Raw genomic sequence first — 18,233 nt, 5'->3', positions numbered from 1 at the left:
AGCGATCTAAAAAAGAAACCAAACCAAACGAGCGGTGCATCAATAATCATTTTTCTTCTAAGGCTGAAATGAAAGCAAACTCTTCCTTTTAAGGAACTGATGTTATACTAAATTAAACACCACCATTACGTGGTCAAGACAAACTTTTCCAAAGAAGATGAGCGAACCTTGCCGAGCTCCAGGGAATTCTGCCGCGGCCTTGCAGCTACTCAGTTTGCAGGAAAACTTGACTCGGAGTCCCAAACCTGCAGCTGAGGTGGAGCTGTCGGCCCGGCGCCGGGCTATGATTGGCTGCTCCGCCTTGCCTCGCGCCTGCGCACTGTCCCGCCCGCCCGCCCAGCCTGCCGCCGGTCTGGGGGACTCCGGCCTTCGGAGGGTTCGAGCGTCTGCTGGCCGGGGAGTCGGTAGGCTGCCGTGCAGGCTCGCGTGCCGAAGGGTAGGCCCGGCTGTCCCTCACGGGGAGAAAAGAAGAAGCCGTTCTCCAGTCCCCGCAGCCTGCGGAGGCCGGTGAGGGAGACGCTGAGGAGCACTGAGGCGCTGCGGGCGGGCGCCGCCGCCGCCATGGCCGCCATGATGGAGCGGAAGTGAGCCTCGGGCGCGGGCTGCCGGCAATAGCGCTTCGGTCTCGCTGCCCGGGGCGCGCGGCGCTGCGGAGCCCGGCCCTCCCGGCCCTCGCGACCCCTGCCCCCTCGGCTCCCGCCGCTTCCCCCGAGACACTGAGCGGCAGGGAGGGGCTCCCGGCCTGCGGTCCCGGCTGCCGGAAAGATGGCGGACCCGGCGGAGTGCAACATCAAAGTGATGTGTCGCTTCAGACCTCTCAACGAGTCCGAGGTGAACCGCGGCGACAAGTATGTCGCCAAGTTCCAAGGAGAAGACACGGTGATGATCGCGGTGAGTGGCCCCTGTCCCCTACCTCACGTGGGGTTGGCCAGGGCGAGGAGTACTGGGAGGTGGCCGGTCGCGAAGCCGAGAGGGAGCAGGGCAGTGCTCGCACCGCCGAGCCGAGTTTGCGAGTTCAGAAGGCCCGGGAGGAACGAACACTTGAGGCGACACTGAAGGCTCGAGGATCACCCCCACTCCAGTCCTAGGCTCTGGCAGCTGGGAGGTGCCTTGTCTCGCAGCCTGGGCACTCCCCCACCTGGGGCTCTGGAGGCTACGTCTTCCAAAGCTAGTTTAGTGCACAGTTCGTTCGTGTGTCTGTCTGTCTGTCTGTCTGTCCGTATGTCTGCCTGCCAGTGTTTATTGTTCTTGATGCTGTTGATGTGGCTACCTTTAAGTAGAGGAGAAATCAGAGTTCACCCAGAACACTTGAGCAATGGGCCCAATTGTCCTCCTGTACAGTGAAGTCCCGGGGGAAGAGGAAAAGCAACTACAGTATGCTTGTTCCTCCAATGCTCACCCTCTTGATTTTTCGTGTTAACAGTAATAAGTGGGAAATTTAGGCCTGTAAAAAGAATTACTGGCTTTTCTTTGAAATTAGAGTAATTATGTCTAATGTTATAGTAGATATAAGTGGATGCAGATCGGGCCAAATAAGTGTCAGAAAGATCTAGAATTTCACACTCCGCTGGGTTTTAACAGTGTAGGAGAGATAGCTATAAATGAGACACAGTGTTGTAAAGACCTTACGCGGGGGGGCTCATCGTTATTAGATTCTTATTAGTACAAATACTGTCTGTTTTGAAGAAAATTGATCTTGGTAATCTGAGAGGTAGTAAATACTCCTTTGTAGTGTAAAATGTAGCTGAGTTGATTGATTATTATTAGAGAAACCTGAAAGTGGGGATTTTTTTTTTTTTTTTTTTAAATCTAGCCGTGCAGGTTCTCTGAAAAGAGGATTCTGAGTTCAAGACGATTAGAAGTGAATGATAAGATTAAACCTGCGAACTAAACTAAAAAGTAAACTCATCCTTAGAGATGATGCCTTGTGCATTGTTATTGGAATTTAATGTTTTTTCTTCTTTGAGACAGTTTCTCTGTGTAACTGCTCTGGCTGTCCTGGAGTTCGATCTGTAGGTCAGGGTGGCCTTGAACTCCCAAAGATCAGCCTGCCTCTGCCTCCTGAGTGCTGGGATTGAAGGCGTGCGCCACCAGGCCTTTTTTTACCCCCCTTTTCCCGATTTCTGAGACAGGGTTTCTCTGTGTAGCCCTGACTGTCCTGGTCCTTTGTAGACCAGGCTGGCCTTGAACTCACAGAGATCTGCCTGCCTCTGCCTCCCAAAGTGCTGGGATTCCATTTTTAATGTCAGTTTTACTCGCAATTGTTTTTTCTTGACTGGAATTCTATATTTAGTATATTGTTTGGGCTACTTAATTTAGAAGTAGGGCAGAGAGGTCCTAGGAGCAGAGAGGTTGGGAGCATTGGCCTTGAAGATAGTACTAAAGTTCTCTAGTGGGTGTATTAATGTGAAGGTTTCCACAGTTCAGTTTTGGAAATTGAGTGTGTTAGTATCACATCCTCTTGGTAGGCTTTTGGCAGAAAAGAAAAACAAAAGACCACCAGGCCACTAACAGCTATCAACTGCTGCTGTGTGAAGACTGTGGAGCCAGTTCTTTGTTAATAAGTCCTCAGGATGCTCTTGCTATAAATGACGTCATAGTAAGGAAGGGACATTAAGCACAGGAATCCTTTTCTTTAGGAGCACAGAGGGTGGGGTGGGAGGTGGGTGTGTGTGTTATGCCTGCCCTCAGTAGGTGCTTCAATTCCAGGGTTCGTTATCAAACTTGAAGCTACTTACTCATTTGGAGTTAGGATTATTCAGCTTCAGCAGTGATTTATACAATACAGACATATTTCATTTTCCACCTCCACTAAAATGGTCTTAATTCTCTGGGTTTTTGTGCATGTGTAAATAAATCTATAAATATCACAAAGATTGTTTTGCTTGGAATGCCACAACTTAGGATTTACAAAATGTATTAAGTTACAGTGTCTTTCACAGCTGTAATCTTAGCACTTGTGAACGAGACAAGAGGATTGTGGCCAGCCTAGGCTATAGAGTGAGAACTGGGTAGCGTTTTTTTTGTTTGTTTGTTTGTTTGTTTTGTTTTTGTTTTGTTTTAACTGTTGCTTTTATTTATTTATTTATTTTTTCTCCTTAAAGCCATGTATGGTAGGTCATACCCTTCATCTCAGCACTCAGGACCTGATGCCAGAGGATCACTAGTTTAGCCTGGGCTAGCTACATAGCATGACCCCACTTCTCTCCGTACCCCACATCCCCCAAAAAAGAGAGAAAGGAATTAAGTTAGAAAGCAGTTATCTAGTGTGGGCCAAATATGACATAATACACAAAATAAAAGATAGCCACCACTACAGAAAGCACATTTATTCTAGGTTCTTTCCTTTGGGAAAAGTTGTTCATAATTTCTGTTTCCAAGTTTCTTTAAGTAATACAATAAGTCTTAAGTGATGAATTGAAACTTTGGGTAAAGATGAATAAAAGTATTGGGAAAAGTACATTATAAAACCAATGGAAACATTAGGACCCTAAAAAGATATTTAATATGTTTCATTCATTATTTTAGGAACTGATTTCTTACATAGCGTGAGTATATGGATATGCTGGCGTCTTTGTATTCAATTTTTTAGTGAATTGTATTTTAAAAGCCTGTTTGGGAATTCATTAGGGGATATAAGGAATGACATGGACGTCTCTATGCCAAAGAACCAGATGAATAAAAATTGTAGCATATGATTTGTTTTATTCATTTATTGGATCCTGCACCTGATTAAAGTAGAAATAGTTTAGGAGAGGATGGCAGCAGCATAACATGGAAAACTAGATTATCCTAAATAGGCTGTTTAAGTATTTATTTCATTGTCTTAAATCAAAATTTAAAACCTAAATGTGTTAGTTTATAGTGTCAACTGGTTGGTAATCATAATCATAATTAAGGAATCTGCTTTTCTTCTACATTTAGCTCTTAATATGTGGTCCACAATTTTTCTTGTTACCCTCAGAATCAATCGTTTTAATATGACATTCTGGTAAACCTTTTGATCTTACAGTGCACTGTATGGTTTGTGTAGCTTCCAGTTTTATTTGCGACAAAAATGCTTGGTAAACTGCCATAAATACCACGTACTGAATGAAATAAAATATTCCCTGAAAATCTTTAAAACAATACAAAATAGCCTATTTCAGTTAGAGAGCTTACAAAACAATGAGGCAGACAGTCAGACAGACAGAGAATGTATCCATGTGTCCCACAGAACTTGTTGAAAACTCCAAAGCTAAAAGACTCTGCAGACGTTATTTCCTCATCTGCATGTGCAGGGTTAAGTGTCTTCCAATCCTAGCTCCTTATATGGTATATTGTGGAAGCTGCCAGAGCCTAAGCCAGTGGCTGTAACTCAGGGACATTAGGGACATTAGAGGAGGATCAGAACTAATTAGACTATCTTCCCATTCCCTTGCCTCAAGCAAAACACAGCGTGCATTTACAAGTCAATGCTGGTTTGCTGTTTAAACCTTGATTGCCTTGAGTGGAAGCTGCAAGAGTGGAAGGAGCCATCCTCACCTCCAGCCTAAGGACCGTCCCACGCACACTGCAGGCTGAAAGACAGGTCACTATTCAGAATTCCTGTAGTAGCATGTCCCTGCTTCCTGACCAAAGTTGGTTTGATTTGTGTCACCTCATATGGCAGTCAGGCAAGAAATCTAAGGTATGATGTAGTTCAGTTAAACACATCCCTTGGATTTAAACCCTTGAAGGCTAAGTAAGATGTGGATGCATCTGGTGACTTGGAGTTTATAAAATAATTTTGAGAACACATAGAATTATAGATTGTGTAATGTGTTTCAAGTCAAAGAAGTGAATTGAAAAAAAATTAAGATATATTGGTTTCCTTTGTTTAATTTATTGATAAGATTGAGATGTATCTTAATTATAAATTTTTCATTCGCAAAGTCTTGATTTCTCCCAAGGAAGGCAGGCTCAGTTAGTAACTGTAGACAGTATCGTTAATGACATTTCCTTTACATAGTAAAATTAATGATTTATTATCATTAATGACATTTCCCTTACATAGTAAAATTAATGATTTATTATTTTTATTGGGATGTGTGTGTGAGTGCATGCATGCGAGTACCCATGGAGGCCAGAAGAGGACATCAGATCCCCAGGAATTAGTTACAGCTATTGTGCGTGCCCGACATGGATGTTAGGAACAGACCTCGGGTCCTCTAGATGAATAGTGGGAGTTTTTAACTCCTGAGCCATCCCCCCAGCTCCAAAATTAATACCTCAGAACTGCAATCCAAAAAGAATGTTTTGTTAAATGAGTAAAATAACAAATTGTCTTTTAGCATCTTAGCAAAAAACTTTCAGGATAATCAAAATTGGTAACCTTTTGAAACTGATGCTCCAGTGAGGTCATTCTTGCTGTGCTTCCAGTTGCTGAGGGAAAACAACTGGGGCTAAAATAAATGAAAGCTTATTTTTCTCATATCATAGAAATTTTAGAGATAGGCTCATATTGCTGCTGCTTCCAAGACCCCGACTGTTACTATCTGTTTTGGTCAGCATGGCATCTGCACGCCACATATATTTATTAAAGAAAGAAAAGCTAAGAGAAGTTATTGAGAGAGGACTGAATTTTAATTGACAGAGTGTTTATATTAATTTTGTCATTAACAACAGTTTTTGTGCCTGTCAAATTCTATTTTTCTTATCTGTAAAGTACTATTAGTATTGAAAATGGATACTAGCCAGGCGTGGTGGCGCACACCTTTAATCCCAGCACTCGGGAGGCAGAGGCAGGCGGATTGATGTGAGTTTGAGGCCAGCCTGGTCTACAAAGAGACTCCAGGAGAAACCCTGTCTCAAAAAACCAAAAAGAAAAAGAAAGAAAAAAAAGAAAATGCTTGCTAGTCCTGGTGGCAAAGGCCTGAAATCTAAGCTACTTTAGGAGTTGGAGCCAAAAGAATCGCATGTTCATGGCCAGCTTGGACAATTTAGTAAAACCCTGTCTCAAAACAAAAATGCTTTTAAAGAAGCCGAGGAAGGTTAGGGCTAGAAAAAAAAGGGGTTATATGGAAAGCTAGTGAGGAGGAAGGGGCAGAGAAGGAAAGCTGAACCTCAGAACTTGTCAGAATAGACCCTGAGGTGCAGCAAAGGTGAAAAGAGATGTTGTTTTCATGGAGCTAATTTCCTGAGGTCTCTTTAGGCACACGATTCCTAAGGTTAAAGAATGACACGGTACCTTTGAGTTTGAAAATGTCCACTCATCTGTAATTTGTGTAACTTTGTTTATATTTTTCAGTCCAAGCCTTATGCATTTGATCGTGTGTTCCAGTCAAGCACATCTCAAGAGCAAGTATACAATGATTGTGCAAAAAAGATTGTTAAAGGTAAGTATATTTAACCTGTCAAACTCAGTTTACCCCCTGCCTCAGCATAAGAAAATGTGTGATCGTTCCCATTTATCCAACATTGCTTTCTTTTTAACTCCCTCTTTCACCTACGTGAATTAAAGAAAGTTAAAAGTAACAAAAGAAGGGAGTATGATCAGTGAACATAGTAAAGTACTCCTCAGTTACCGTGGTCTCATGATATATTGCACCTAGTGAAGAGCCTTACAGGGAGTATGTTACGGCGTATTCTTGAAAAGGAGAATTTCCAAGGTAGTGTTGCAGGAATGGGACAGTAGGAGAATGAAGTGGCTACATAAGTTTCTAAGCATAAAAAGTGTCTTTTTCTCTCCCCCTCATCGCCCCCATTCCATTGTTCTTTCCTCAAAGGCTTAGTTTACAGTCATTAGAAAAACTCTGGAGGTCAGGCCAGGCGTGGTGTCACAGTCCTTTAATCCCAGCACTTTGGAGGCAGAGGCATGTGGATCTCTGACTTCAAGGCCAACCTGGTCTACAGAGTGAGTCCAGGACAGCTGAAGCTAAACAGAGAAACCCTGTCTCTAAATTAATTAATTAATTAATTAATTAAAATTAAGAAAAGCCCTAGAGGAATTTATTATGGATTACCAAGGATTTTAAAAAAGTAACACTTCCAAGAATATTTTCTTAGTTTTATATTTTCTAAAACCATAGAGCTCTGATAGCACAGAGGGTGCTAAATGGTTGCCTAGAATTCATCTTTACTGTAAAAAAAATGCCTTTTTATCAAAGGACTCTGATAGCTAAATAGCTGTTTATGGTTATTATTTATTGACAGTTCTAAACATACTCCTTAGTTTGAAGCAAAAACCTTGTGGTGCTTATGAGACATGTTGGGCTGGATGTAAAAATGAGTGAGTAAGGGCAGGCATGGTGGCAGTGGTCCTCAACCCCAGGATGTGGAAAGCAGAGGCAGGCCAATCTCCGAGCTCAAGGCTAGCCTGGTTTTCATAGTAAGTTTCAGGCCAACCGTGCCTACACAGTAAGACCCTGTCTCAAAACGGGGCTGGGGACGGGTAGGTGAGCTAGAGCTAAACAGCAAGCATCTTAATGACAAGAGAAAGTTGGGCTTATAGATTAAAGCAGGTTTATAAATATGATGGGGAAAACGACAGACACTGTTTGCAGGTTTTGTTGTTGTTGTTGTTGTTTTGTTTTGTTTTGTTTTTCAAGACAGCATTTCTCTGTGTAGCCCTGGCTGTCTTAGACTTACTTTGTAGACCAGGCTGGCCTCTGCCTGCCTTTGTTTCCTAAGTGCTGGGATTAAAGGCACATGCCATTACCCCAAGCTCAAGACACTCTTCACACTGATTACATATTGCATTTTGAGTGTAAAGCATCACAAAGAGTGAGGAATGGGAGGTGGTTCTAGGCACAGCATAGGCTGGATGGATTGGGGCATGTGGACACTGCTAGGCAGCATTAAGGGCCCAGTTGCAGGTAGTGTCCAGAAGAATTGAGTTTACCCACTGGAGTTTCACCAGTAAGTACAGAAGAGGATATTGAAGGGCAAGAGAACTAAGGGTATTGTTCATGTGGTATTTATATTGGTGTACCGTGGTACCTAAGGGAGGTGACAACATGAGAGACCTCGAAAGAGTGAAAAAAGATGGTAGAATTAATAGGCAAACTGGATATTCCTGTAATCTCAGCTTTTGGGATGAAAAGGCAGACAGATTACCACAAATGTAAGGACAGCCTGGGCTAGCTGAGGAGTTCCAGGCCAGCCAGTGCTGCATATTAAGACCCTGTTTCTTAAAAACCAAAACTAGCTGGGTGTGGTGGCGCACACCTTTAATCCCAGCACTCGGGAGGCAGAGGCAGGCAAATCACTGTGAGTTCGAGGCCAGCCTGGTCTACAAAGCAAGTCCAAGACAGCCAAGGCTACACAGAGAGACAAAGGTCTGATATCCAAAATATATAAAGAACTCAAGAAATTAAACACCACCAAACCACATAACCCAATTGAGAAATGGGGCTCAGAGCTAAACAGAATTCTCAACAGAGGAATATCGAATGGCTGAGAAACACTTAAGGAAATGCTCAGTGTCTTTAGTCATCAGAGAAATGCAAATCAAAACAACTCTGAGATTCCATCTTACACCCACTAGAATGGCTAAGATAAAAAATTCAAGTGACACCACATGCTGGCGAGGATGTGGAGAGAGAGGAACACTCCTTCATTGCTGGTGGGAATGCAAACTTGTACAACCACTTTGGAAATCTATCTGGCGATTTCTCAGAAAACTGGGAATAGGGCTTCCTCAAGACTAAGCAGTGGAACTTAAAGTTTGTTTCTTAATTGATCACAGGAAATAAAAGATTTATTTTTAGTGTTTTAAAGTGTGTGTTGTGTGCTGGTGTTTACACAGTTGTGAGTGCAGTTGCCCTTGAAGGCCAGAGTCATTGGATCACTTGGAACTGGAGTTATATGTGGTTGTGAGCCACCCCATGTAGATACTAGGGACTGAATTTGGGTTCTCTAGAAGAACAAGAAGTACTTTTTTTTTAGATCAAGAAAAGTTTTGATTCTTGTGTTTATTGCAACATAAGACTTGGACTTTTTATTTTTATCTTATTAATTTATTCAGATTACAACTCAATTGTTATCTCACAACTTTTTTTTGAAGAACAGGAAGTACTTTTAACCACTAAGCCATCTCTCTTAGTTATGGTTACTCTTGTGATGAAACACCAAAAGCAACTTGGGGAGGAAAGGGTTTATTTCACTCACAGTCCTTATAACAGTTCATCATCAAAGCAGTGAGGGCAATGACCTGGACTCAGGAGCTGATGCAGAGGCCATGGAGGGGTGTTGTTTACTGTCTTGCTTTTCATGTCTTTCTAGCCCCCCCCCCCCCCACACACACACACACAGGGTTTCTCTGTGTAGCCTTGGCTGTCCTGAAACTCATTCTATAGACCAGGCTGGCCTGGAACTCATAGTGATCCACCCACCTCTGCCTCCCAAGTGCTGGGATTAAAGGCGTGCACCACCACTGCCCGGCTCTAGCCTTCTTTCTTAATAGAACCTACAGCCACCGGCCCAGATGTGTCCTCACCCACAATGGACTGAGCCCTCCTGTATCAATCCGTAATTAAGAAAAAAATACCATACAGGCTTGCCTACAGCCAGATCTTATGGAGGTATTTTCTTAATTGAGATTCCCTTCTCTCACAGACTCTAGCTTGTGTCAAGTTGACATAAAACTTACCAGCATACCATCTTTCCATTCCTTCTTTTTGATGATTTTATAAACTCATTACATATTAAACTTTAATCTTTTTCTTTTCTTTCTTTTTTTAATTTTTTTTATTTTTTATTTGTTTGTTTGTTTGTTTGTTTGTTTCCCCCAAAGACAGGGTTTCTTTGTGTAGCCTTGGCTCAAACTCACAGTGATCTACCTGCCCCTGCCTCCTGAGTGCTAGGATTAAAGTAATCATTTCTTAAGTACTTAACAGTGAGAACATTTCTTAAGGAAAAAAGTTCTGGAAGTACAAGATCTTTTGTTTTCTCATAGATGTTCTTGAGGGCTATAATGGAACAATATTTGCATATGGGCAAACATCATCTGGGAAGACCCACACAATGGAGGTAATATTTTAATATTTCATAATCTGTGCTTGAATATAGTTTGCAGTATGTATAAGTCATCCGCTCACTGATTATTTTTTTTTTTTTGCAGTTAATTCACTGTGCTTAAATATTTTTATTTGACCTTTATTGCCTTTTCTCATACAAATAATACACATGTAAGTGTAGGATTTTAATTAGTCCTTGAGCTTGATTAGTAAAGTTTACCTGTGTTTTATGTTATGAAGTCTTAGAAGTTTGTATAACTATAAAGGAAGGAATGTTTTAGAGTTAAAGGGGAGTTTTTCTACCATTTTATGATGTGGGAGGGAAAACTTAGATAGTATTAAAAGTAATCAATGTCTCCTGAATATTGATAAGATATTCTTCTTCTCTGATAAGATTGTCCCTTCCCTTTACTGTGCTCCTCCATAATGCTAGATATGGCTAGCCTCTAACTTTGCTGTTATCATTTATTGGAATGTACTGTATAAAGTAAATGCCAACCTATTTTTGTTATTTTCATAAAATAATAGAAATAAAGACATTCCTAGCCTTTTGCATGAATTTGATTTGGTATAGAAAATAATGTATATTTGTTTGGAAAGGAATTAAAATCTTCTGTTTATTTTACAAATTCAGATTATCTAAATTTATACTTAAAGAATTTAGTTGGTGGCCAGGTGATGGTGGTGCATGCCTTTAGTCCTTAGCACTAGGGAGGCAGAGTCAGGCAGATCTCTTGAGTTTGAAGCCAGCCTGGTCAACAGAATGAGATTCAGGAAAGCCAAGGCCACATAACGAAGCTTTGCCATGAAAAACCAAAAATGAAAGAACATAGTTGGTATATGCTTATATAATATTACAAGTAATAGTTAAAATTTTTTAAATTATTTGTAGAGCTATTTCTACCAAAAACAAAAAAATATGCTAGTCACAGTGCTTATCCTATTAATTATATTTTTTAAAAGAGTCTATAGAGTGCTTTGTTTTAATTCATCTCTTGAAATTTATTAAGAATTCTGCTTTGTTTTCTATACAGGGTAAACTTCATGATCCAGAAGGTATGGGGATTATTCCAAGAATAGTGCAAGATATTTTTAATTATATTTACTCAATGGATGAAAATTTGGAATTTCATATTAAGGTAAATGTCCTGTGGGAAAGAGTGTATTTTATTTAACTTAGGATAATTCTTTTCCAAAATAGCTGCTTCCTGAAAGTCAATTTTAAAAAGTTGTTAGAGGTAGATAAGATTGAAGGACCGTTAGCGTTAGTGACTGTTCTTAGCTTGTTTCCTTGTAGAAAACAGTTTAACTGGGCTGGAGAGATGGCTCAGAGGTTAAGGGCACTGACTGCTCCTCCAAAGGTCCTGAGTTCAATTACCAGCAACCACTTGGTGGTTCACAACCATCTATAATGTGATCTGATTTCCTCTAATGGCCTGCAGGCGTACATGCAGGCAGAATACTGTATGCATAATAAATAAATAAATACTTAAATACTTTTAAAAAAGAAAAGAAAACAGTTTAACTACAGAGCTTCAAGGTTCCTACCACACTTCATGGTTCTCGTCCATTGTGGGTGGTTCGCAACAGGTTATTTAAGCAGCTTAGTAACTCACGCTTTCCTCTTAGAATGTGCACTGTGGCTCATGCGATGGCCTAGTCTGAACATCTGGCATCTAGACTGCATTGTTTACGAAGAGAACATGCTGTTGTAATTTAATGGATTGAGCCTTTTTCTTTGTGTTTTAGGTTTCGTATTTTGAAATATATTTGGATAAGATAAGGGACCTGTTAGATGGTAAGTTAAATTCTTACTCTAGTAATTTCAATAGTACCTGTTGCTCTTGTGGTGATAGATTCTTAGTAACTAGATGAGATTTCATAAAGACATGTTGTACATAAGTTAACTTATGGGTACTTACAGTCAAGCAAAGTTAACTAAGGAAGCAAAGGAATAGCTCCTTGTAGCTGGGAGGAAACATGACCATGAGCTGCAATCATGTGGGCACTTCTTTTTTCTTTCTTTCTTTCTTTCTTTTATTATTATTTATTTATTTACTTATTATGTATACAGTATTCTGCCCAAATGTACACCTACACACCAGAAGAGGCAGCAGATCTCATTATAGATGGTTGTGAGCCACCATGTGGTTGCTGGGAATTGAACTCAGGACCTTTGGAAGAACAGACAGTGTTCTTAACCTCTGAGCCATCTCTCCAGCCCCCATGTGGACACTTCTTAAGTGATAACGAGAGCTTTAAACTGAGAGACGTAAAGTGTTAGTCTCAGTTGTTAGGTGCATTGTCCTTCCCTCAGGCCCAATGTTCTTATTTATAAAGTGTGGGTGGAAGAAGTTTCAAGTTTTTATGTTGTTACGTTAATTTCTAGATTATTCTCCTAGTATGTTTACAAGGCCTTGGTTTTTTTTATAGTGCTACATATATGTAATATATATTTTTAAATTTACTTCCTATTGTTGGGCTGGTAAGGGAAGCCTACTGCTTGTATTAGTCATTTCATAGCTGATGTTGGAGTCTAGGTAATACTGCAAATACAACTTTTCTTTTTCAGTTTCAAAGACCAACCTTTCAGTGCATGAAGACAAAAACCGAGTTCCCTATGTAAAGGTACTTGTAGAAGAGCATGATTACTCTAGAAAGCCCTGTGAGAGATCTATAAAGCACATTAACGTCACTTTAAAAACTGTTCCATAGGGATGCACAGAGCGTTTTGTATGTAGTCCAGATGAAGTTATGGATACCATAGACGAAGGGAAATCCAACAGACACGTAGCAGTTACAAGTAAGTGGAGTAGTCATCGGTACTAACTAGGGCGTGCCAATCTTACATCGTAATGCAGTCTGTTAATTGCAAGATATTTCTGGGATAAAATAATGCTCATGAGGAAATTATTAGCGAAGGAACTGCATTTATAGTTGCTTACTAATTTCATTGCAGATATGAATGAACATAGCTCTAGGAGTCACAGTATTTTTCTCATTAATGTAAAACAAGAGAATACACAAACGGAACAGAAACTGAGTGGAAAGCTTTATCTGGTTGATTTAGCTGGCAGTGAAAAGGTAAACAAACCTCTCTTGAAATTCTGATAGCTACTTAGGCATGTCTGTAAACTTTGCCTTGAATGAAACTTCTATGCTGCTTATTGTTGCATCTTGAGAACTTGTGAAATTGGGTTTGGTACTCTGCGAATTATAACTGGATACCAATGCTACGTTATAAGTGAAGTCGATAACCTGTTGCCAAGTTAGTGTCACTTAGCTATATTTGATTCAGTCAGTAAGATGTATGTTCTTTTTTCTTTCTTTCTTTCTTTCTTTTTTGAAACCGATTTCTCTGTGTAACAGCTCTGGCTGTCCTGTAACTCCCTCTGTAGACCAGGCTGGCCTTGAACTCACAGAGATCTGCCTGCCTCTGTCTCCCAAGTGCTGGGATTAAAGGCGTGTGCCACTACCACCCGGCCTAAGACGTATGTTCTTATTGACAGCTTGTTAGCATATGCCATTATATTTTATTCTCAATCTTTCTCTTATGTTATCAGTATTCATGGTAATTTACTTTCTGGTTTGGCTGTACTGTTGTCCCTTGATATCGTGGGGATTGTCTTTAGAAACCCTCACACCATCCCTCATGAACATATCAACATCCACAGGTGCTCAGGTCCCTTATAAAATGATGTAATGTTTGCATAGACACTACACATTCTTCTGTATGTAAATCTTCTCTAGATACCGGATATAATGAGACTATAATCAGATACTGATACCTGATATAATGAGACTACAAAACAGCTGTAAAACTATATGTGTGTGACCTTACTTATAGGTTAGTAAAACTGGAGCTGAAGGTGCAGTGCTGGATGAAGCTAAGAACATCAACAAGTCACTTTCTGCACTTGGAAATGTCATCTCTGCTTTGGCAGAGGGCAGTGTGAGTACATATGTCTGTTAGTTTTCTCTTTTATGGTAGTTATTAAAGAGATGTACGAGCGCAGGAATATATGACTAAAAGGTTGACCTAATGGGTGTGTATCTGAGCTTAGTGTGAGTGTGTGCATCCTAGTTCCCATCTTGAAATCAAGTAGTTAAAATAAACCCCATTAAGCCAGGCCTGGGAAAGCATGTGAGGCAGAAACAGGACGACTAAGTTATATAACAAGCTTTATTGTATAAAAACCCACTGGGTTTTGTTTGTTTGTTTGTTTGTTTGTAGACCTATGTTCCATATCGAGATAGTAAAATGACGAGAATTCTTCAAGACTCATTAGGTGGCAACTGTAGGACCACTATTGTCATTTGCTGCTCCCCGTCATCATACAATGAGTCTGAAACAAAATCAACTCTCCTCTTCGGTCAAAGGTTTGTTGTTGAAATACAAAGTCTAAAGACATTGGACATTAAAGTTAAATGTCAGATAACTACTACTCAAAACCAGACATGTTGTCAGAGAGCTAGACCCTGTATTTTAGACTAATGAACTTTAACTTGTCATAGATGTTAAAATTAATTGTGAAATTTGGTGACATTTTGTGGGAGTTTAATTTCCCATTGATGAAAGTAAGCATTTGAATCAGATAATAAAGCTGGTCAGAAATAGGGGCCTGATTTAAGCCGATGTACTTAACAGGCTTGAGTAATGTGCATGAAAGCTGCTATAGGAGAATCCGTGACAGCCTTACTTAAGACCTGCAGTGATAGTTTGTGTTACTAGTTCAGCCTTATGAGTCAGGTGGGGAAATAAATGCTTGCTTAGTTTTGAAGGGTTTGTTTGGTTTGGTTTGGTGAGTTTTTTGTTGTTGTTGTTTGTTTGTTTTGTTTTGTTTCTCAAGATAGGGTTTCTCTGTGTAGCTTTGGCTGTCCTGGACTCACTTTGTAGACCAGGCTGGCCTCAAACTCACAGAGATCTCCCTGCCTCTGCCTCTCAAATGCTGGGATTAAAGGTGTGTGCCACTACTGCCCAGCTTTTGAAGGTTTTGTGTGTTTGTTTGTTTGTTTGTTTTTTATGTTACCAAAGATTTAGGGCTGATGTAAATTACTTGGGTTGTGAATAGACACTACATAATATTAGATTATTTTATAGTGTTTGTTAATTTTGGGCAATTTGTTTTATATATATCTATATAATAGGAATGTTAACTAAAAGTACCTTCAGTCATATCCTTTTTTCTATAATTACTACTCTTCCTTAATTATGTCATCTTTTCTGTAATTGCATCATTTAGAGCCAAAACAATTAAGAACACAGTCTGTGTCAATGTAGAGTTAACTGCAGAGCAGTGGAAAAAGAAGTATGAAAAAGAAAAGGAAAAAAATAAAACTCTACGGAACACCATTCAGTGGCTTGAAAATGAACTCAACCGGTGGCGTAATGGTAATAACTTAAGAATTTGACATTTAAGGCGGGCGTGGTGGCGCACGCCTTTAATCCCAGCACTCGGGAGGCAGAGGCAGGCGGATCGCTGTGAGTTCAAAGCCAGCCTGGTCTACGAAGTGAGTCCAGGATGGCCAAGGCTACACAGAGAAACCCTGTCTCGAAAAACCAAAAAAAAAAAAAAAAAAAAGAATTTGACATTTAAATTTTCTGAGTTAGGGATGTTTTACATAATTGAGGTTTTTGTATGAATGTTAAGTGAAAATCCTATTTTCAGTTTTTAAGCATGTATAGGCCTTCAAGTAAAGATCAAGATCTGTCATTAACCTTTTACCATTGATGCTACAGTATAGGAAGGTGCCTAGATTAGGAAGGAGTCAGTAGCAGGCAAGAGTAGATGGGTTTCAAAGGAGTGGGTAAGGTCAATGGAATTCCAGATGTCCAGATCTTAGGGAGAGCTTTGTGGTACATGTCTGTAATTTTAGCACTTGGAAATCAGTGCCTCAATGATTTTGTAAGTTTGGCCTGCCTTGTATAAAATATGTATATACACACATCCATCCATGTAGAATGAATGAATACATACATACATACATACATACATACATATTTACATATAAGACATAACTGGACTGTCTCGAAAAATCAAAACCAACCAACCAACCAACCAACAAACAAACAAAACATAACTAAGAGTGGTGACATGTGCCTGTAGTCCTAGCACTTGGAAGGCAGCCTGGTCTGCATGGCCAGAATCTACCAATCTCAAAAACAAACAAAAACTCAGGAACAGAGCATAAAGAAAGTTGATAAGAGCTGTTAACATTAAGTAAGGAGGAGGAGGAACAAAGAATGAAGGTGACATGGGACCCTATACCCATCACCCTTTACAGAACCATTCATTTCAATTACAGCTGAAAAATAGAATAATAAGTAATAATCAGTAATAAGCAAAGTTTCAGTGTCCAAGAGGGACACATGTCTCCCTATTTCTTATCCCAAGATAGGGAGAAAGAAAAGGAAATAAGAGTACGTTGGACCTCAAAAAATATACCTTCAGTTCTGCCTCACTGCCAGGTGGGAACTTGCAGCCTCAGGCTTCAAGCCTGCTAAATGGACTTGTGTCTCCAGCATCAGCAATCCCACGATTTGCACAGCCCTCAGCAGCAGGCAGGCCTCAATGGTTTGCCACTGCAGAAGCCTTTTGACTTCAAAATCATGCATGCTGTCTGTCCAGCATCTCCACATGGGCTGGCTATTGGTGGGCTTTCCTGATTAAATATAATCTGCAAAGACTAGAATAAGTAGGTATTTGTTCAAGTGGTGACATAAAAAACACAGTAAGGATCATTCCGGGGAAACTTGGCACCACAAAGATGTAAAGTGCTGGTGGTTAACCCTAAAGAAATTGAGATATGTGAACCACCTGACAATTCAGAGTAGTTAGTATATAACCAAGCTCTGAAAATCTGCTGAATACAGAGAAGCCATTGAAAACAGTGACCAGAATGAGAAATTTAACAGACTTTTAAAAGCTTAAACAAATTTGTGCTAAAATGGCAGCAGGGAACACCGATAGCACCCTTGTCAGAGGGAAAGAGTCCTGTCAGGCTCAGATGTGCACGTTTGTAGTAACCATTTCACCGTCACTTTAGGGGAGACAGTGCCTGTTGATGAGCAGTTTGACAAAGAGAAAGCCAATTTGGAAGCTTTCACGGCAGATAAAGATGTCACTATTACCAATGATAAACCAGCAGCTGCAATCGGAGTGGCTGGCAATTTTACAGATGCAGAAAGAAGAAAGTGTGAAGAAGAAATTGCTAAATTGTATAAGCAACTTGATGACAAGGTAGATTTTATTTTACTTGTTTTAGATTTGTCCGTTTTGTTTTAGAATGCTACTGACATCAGGATTTTCATTTTTTAATTTCAGTACTAAGAGCCTTTTGATCTACATCTTATCTTCCTTTATTTCTGTTGGCTTTTAGAAAGCCAAGATATTGCTGGGTTTGGTGGAACATGCTGAAGTTATAGGACTTAGGAGGTAGAGGCATGAGGAAAGGACTATAAGGCTAGCCTTGAATACATAGCAACTTCGAAGATAGCCTGGGCTATATGAGACCCAAAGTGATTGTAGCAGGTGGGAGAATCATCAACAGAAAACCCTGACTTCAAGGGTGTGGGACGTAGCTAAGTGGTAGAATGCTAGCATCGCATGGGGCTTTGAATTCCGGCACAAGCACCAGGGGCAGAAAATGAAAGTTTAGCTCTGTGTTTAAACAGGGCATGTGAACACCTGTTCGATATGGTGGCGCACACCTGTTACACTAGCATACAAGGAGCTAAGTCAGGAGAATCACCCACTTCAGGCCAGCTAGAGATAACCCTATCTAGAAAAAGAAAAAACATTGCTCATTGTCAGAGTGCATGCCACTTACCTAGAATGCAGTCCTGTGACATGGATGTCCTACCTGTTAAAAACAAACAAAATTTAACAAAAAAAAAATTTTGTTCCTGGGTCACTGAAGAATCATAATGAATCAACCATTTAAAGTTACAGATCTGAAACCAAGCACTGTGGTGCACACTTGTAATTCTAGCACTCAGGGAGGCAGAGGAAAGGAGATCTTTATGAATTCGAGGCCAGCTTGGTTTACAAACTGAGTCCAGGACGTCCAGGGCTACACAGAGAAACCCTGTCTCGGAAAAACTAAAACAACAACAAAAAGTAAATAAATACATTAGAGCTCTGAGGATCCTCTTAAGATACCGTGGAAGAGGAAAGGACACAGAAGGGTGTTGTTTTTGCTGGCTGCATCAGTAGTGAGTTGTGGGCTTAGCCAAAAAGAAGGCAGGCATGAACA

General features: G+C 40.3%; 1 protein-coding gene across 1 annotated transcript in view; it reads left to right on the top strand.

Annotated features, from left to right (window-relative positions):
- Nucleotides 1–634: 634 nt before the first annotated feature.
- Kif5b (kinesin family member 5B) overlaps nt 635–18,233 on the top strand; it is a 38,448-nt gene continuing 20,849 nt past the window's right edge. Inside the window, exons 1-12 of the mRNA XM_051151185.1 lie at nt 635–891; nt 6,269–6,356; nt 9,917–9,990; nt 11,012–11,116; nt 11,727–11,775; nt 12,550–12,605; nt 12,693–12,780; nt 12,937–13,061; nt 13,825–13,929; nt 14,212–14,357; nt 15,221–15,369; nt 17,025–17,218. Coding sequence (XP_051007142.1) covers nt 766–891; nt 6,269–6,356; nt 9,917–9,990; nt 11,012–11,116; nt 11,727–11,775; nt 12,550–12,605; nt 12,693–12,780; nt 12,937–13,061; nt 13,825–13,929; nt 14,212–14,357; nt 15,221–15,369; nt 17,025–17,218 — 1,305 coding nt within the window. The 5' untranslated portion in view covers nt 635–765. The remainder of the gene's footprint in view (nt 892–6,268; nt 6,357–9,916; nt 9,991–11,011; nt 11,117–11,726; nt 11,776–12,549; nt 12,606–12,692; nt 12,781–12,936; nt 13,062–13,824; nt 13,930–14,211; nt 14,358–15,220; nt 15,370–17,024; nt 17,219–18,233) is intronic.

Source organism: Acomys russatus, chromosome 9 (genome assembly GCF_903995435.1).
Source record: "Acomys russatus chromosome 9, mAcoRus1.1, whole genome shotgun sequence".
NCBI classification, from domain to species: Eukaryota; Metazoa; Chordata; class Mammalia; order Rodentia; family Muridae; genus Acomys; species Acomys russatus.
This window is presented reverse-complemented; position numbering and strand designations above follow the sequence as displayed.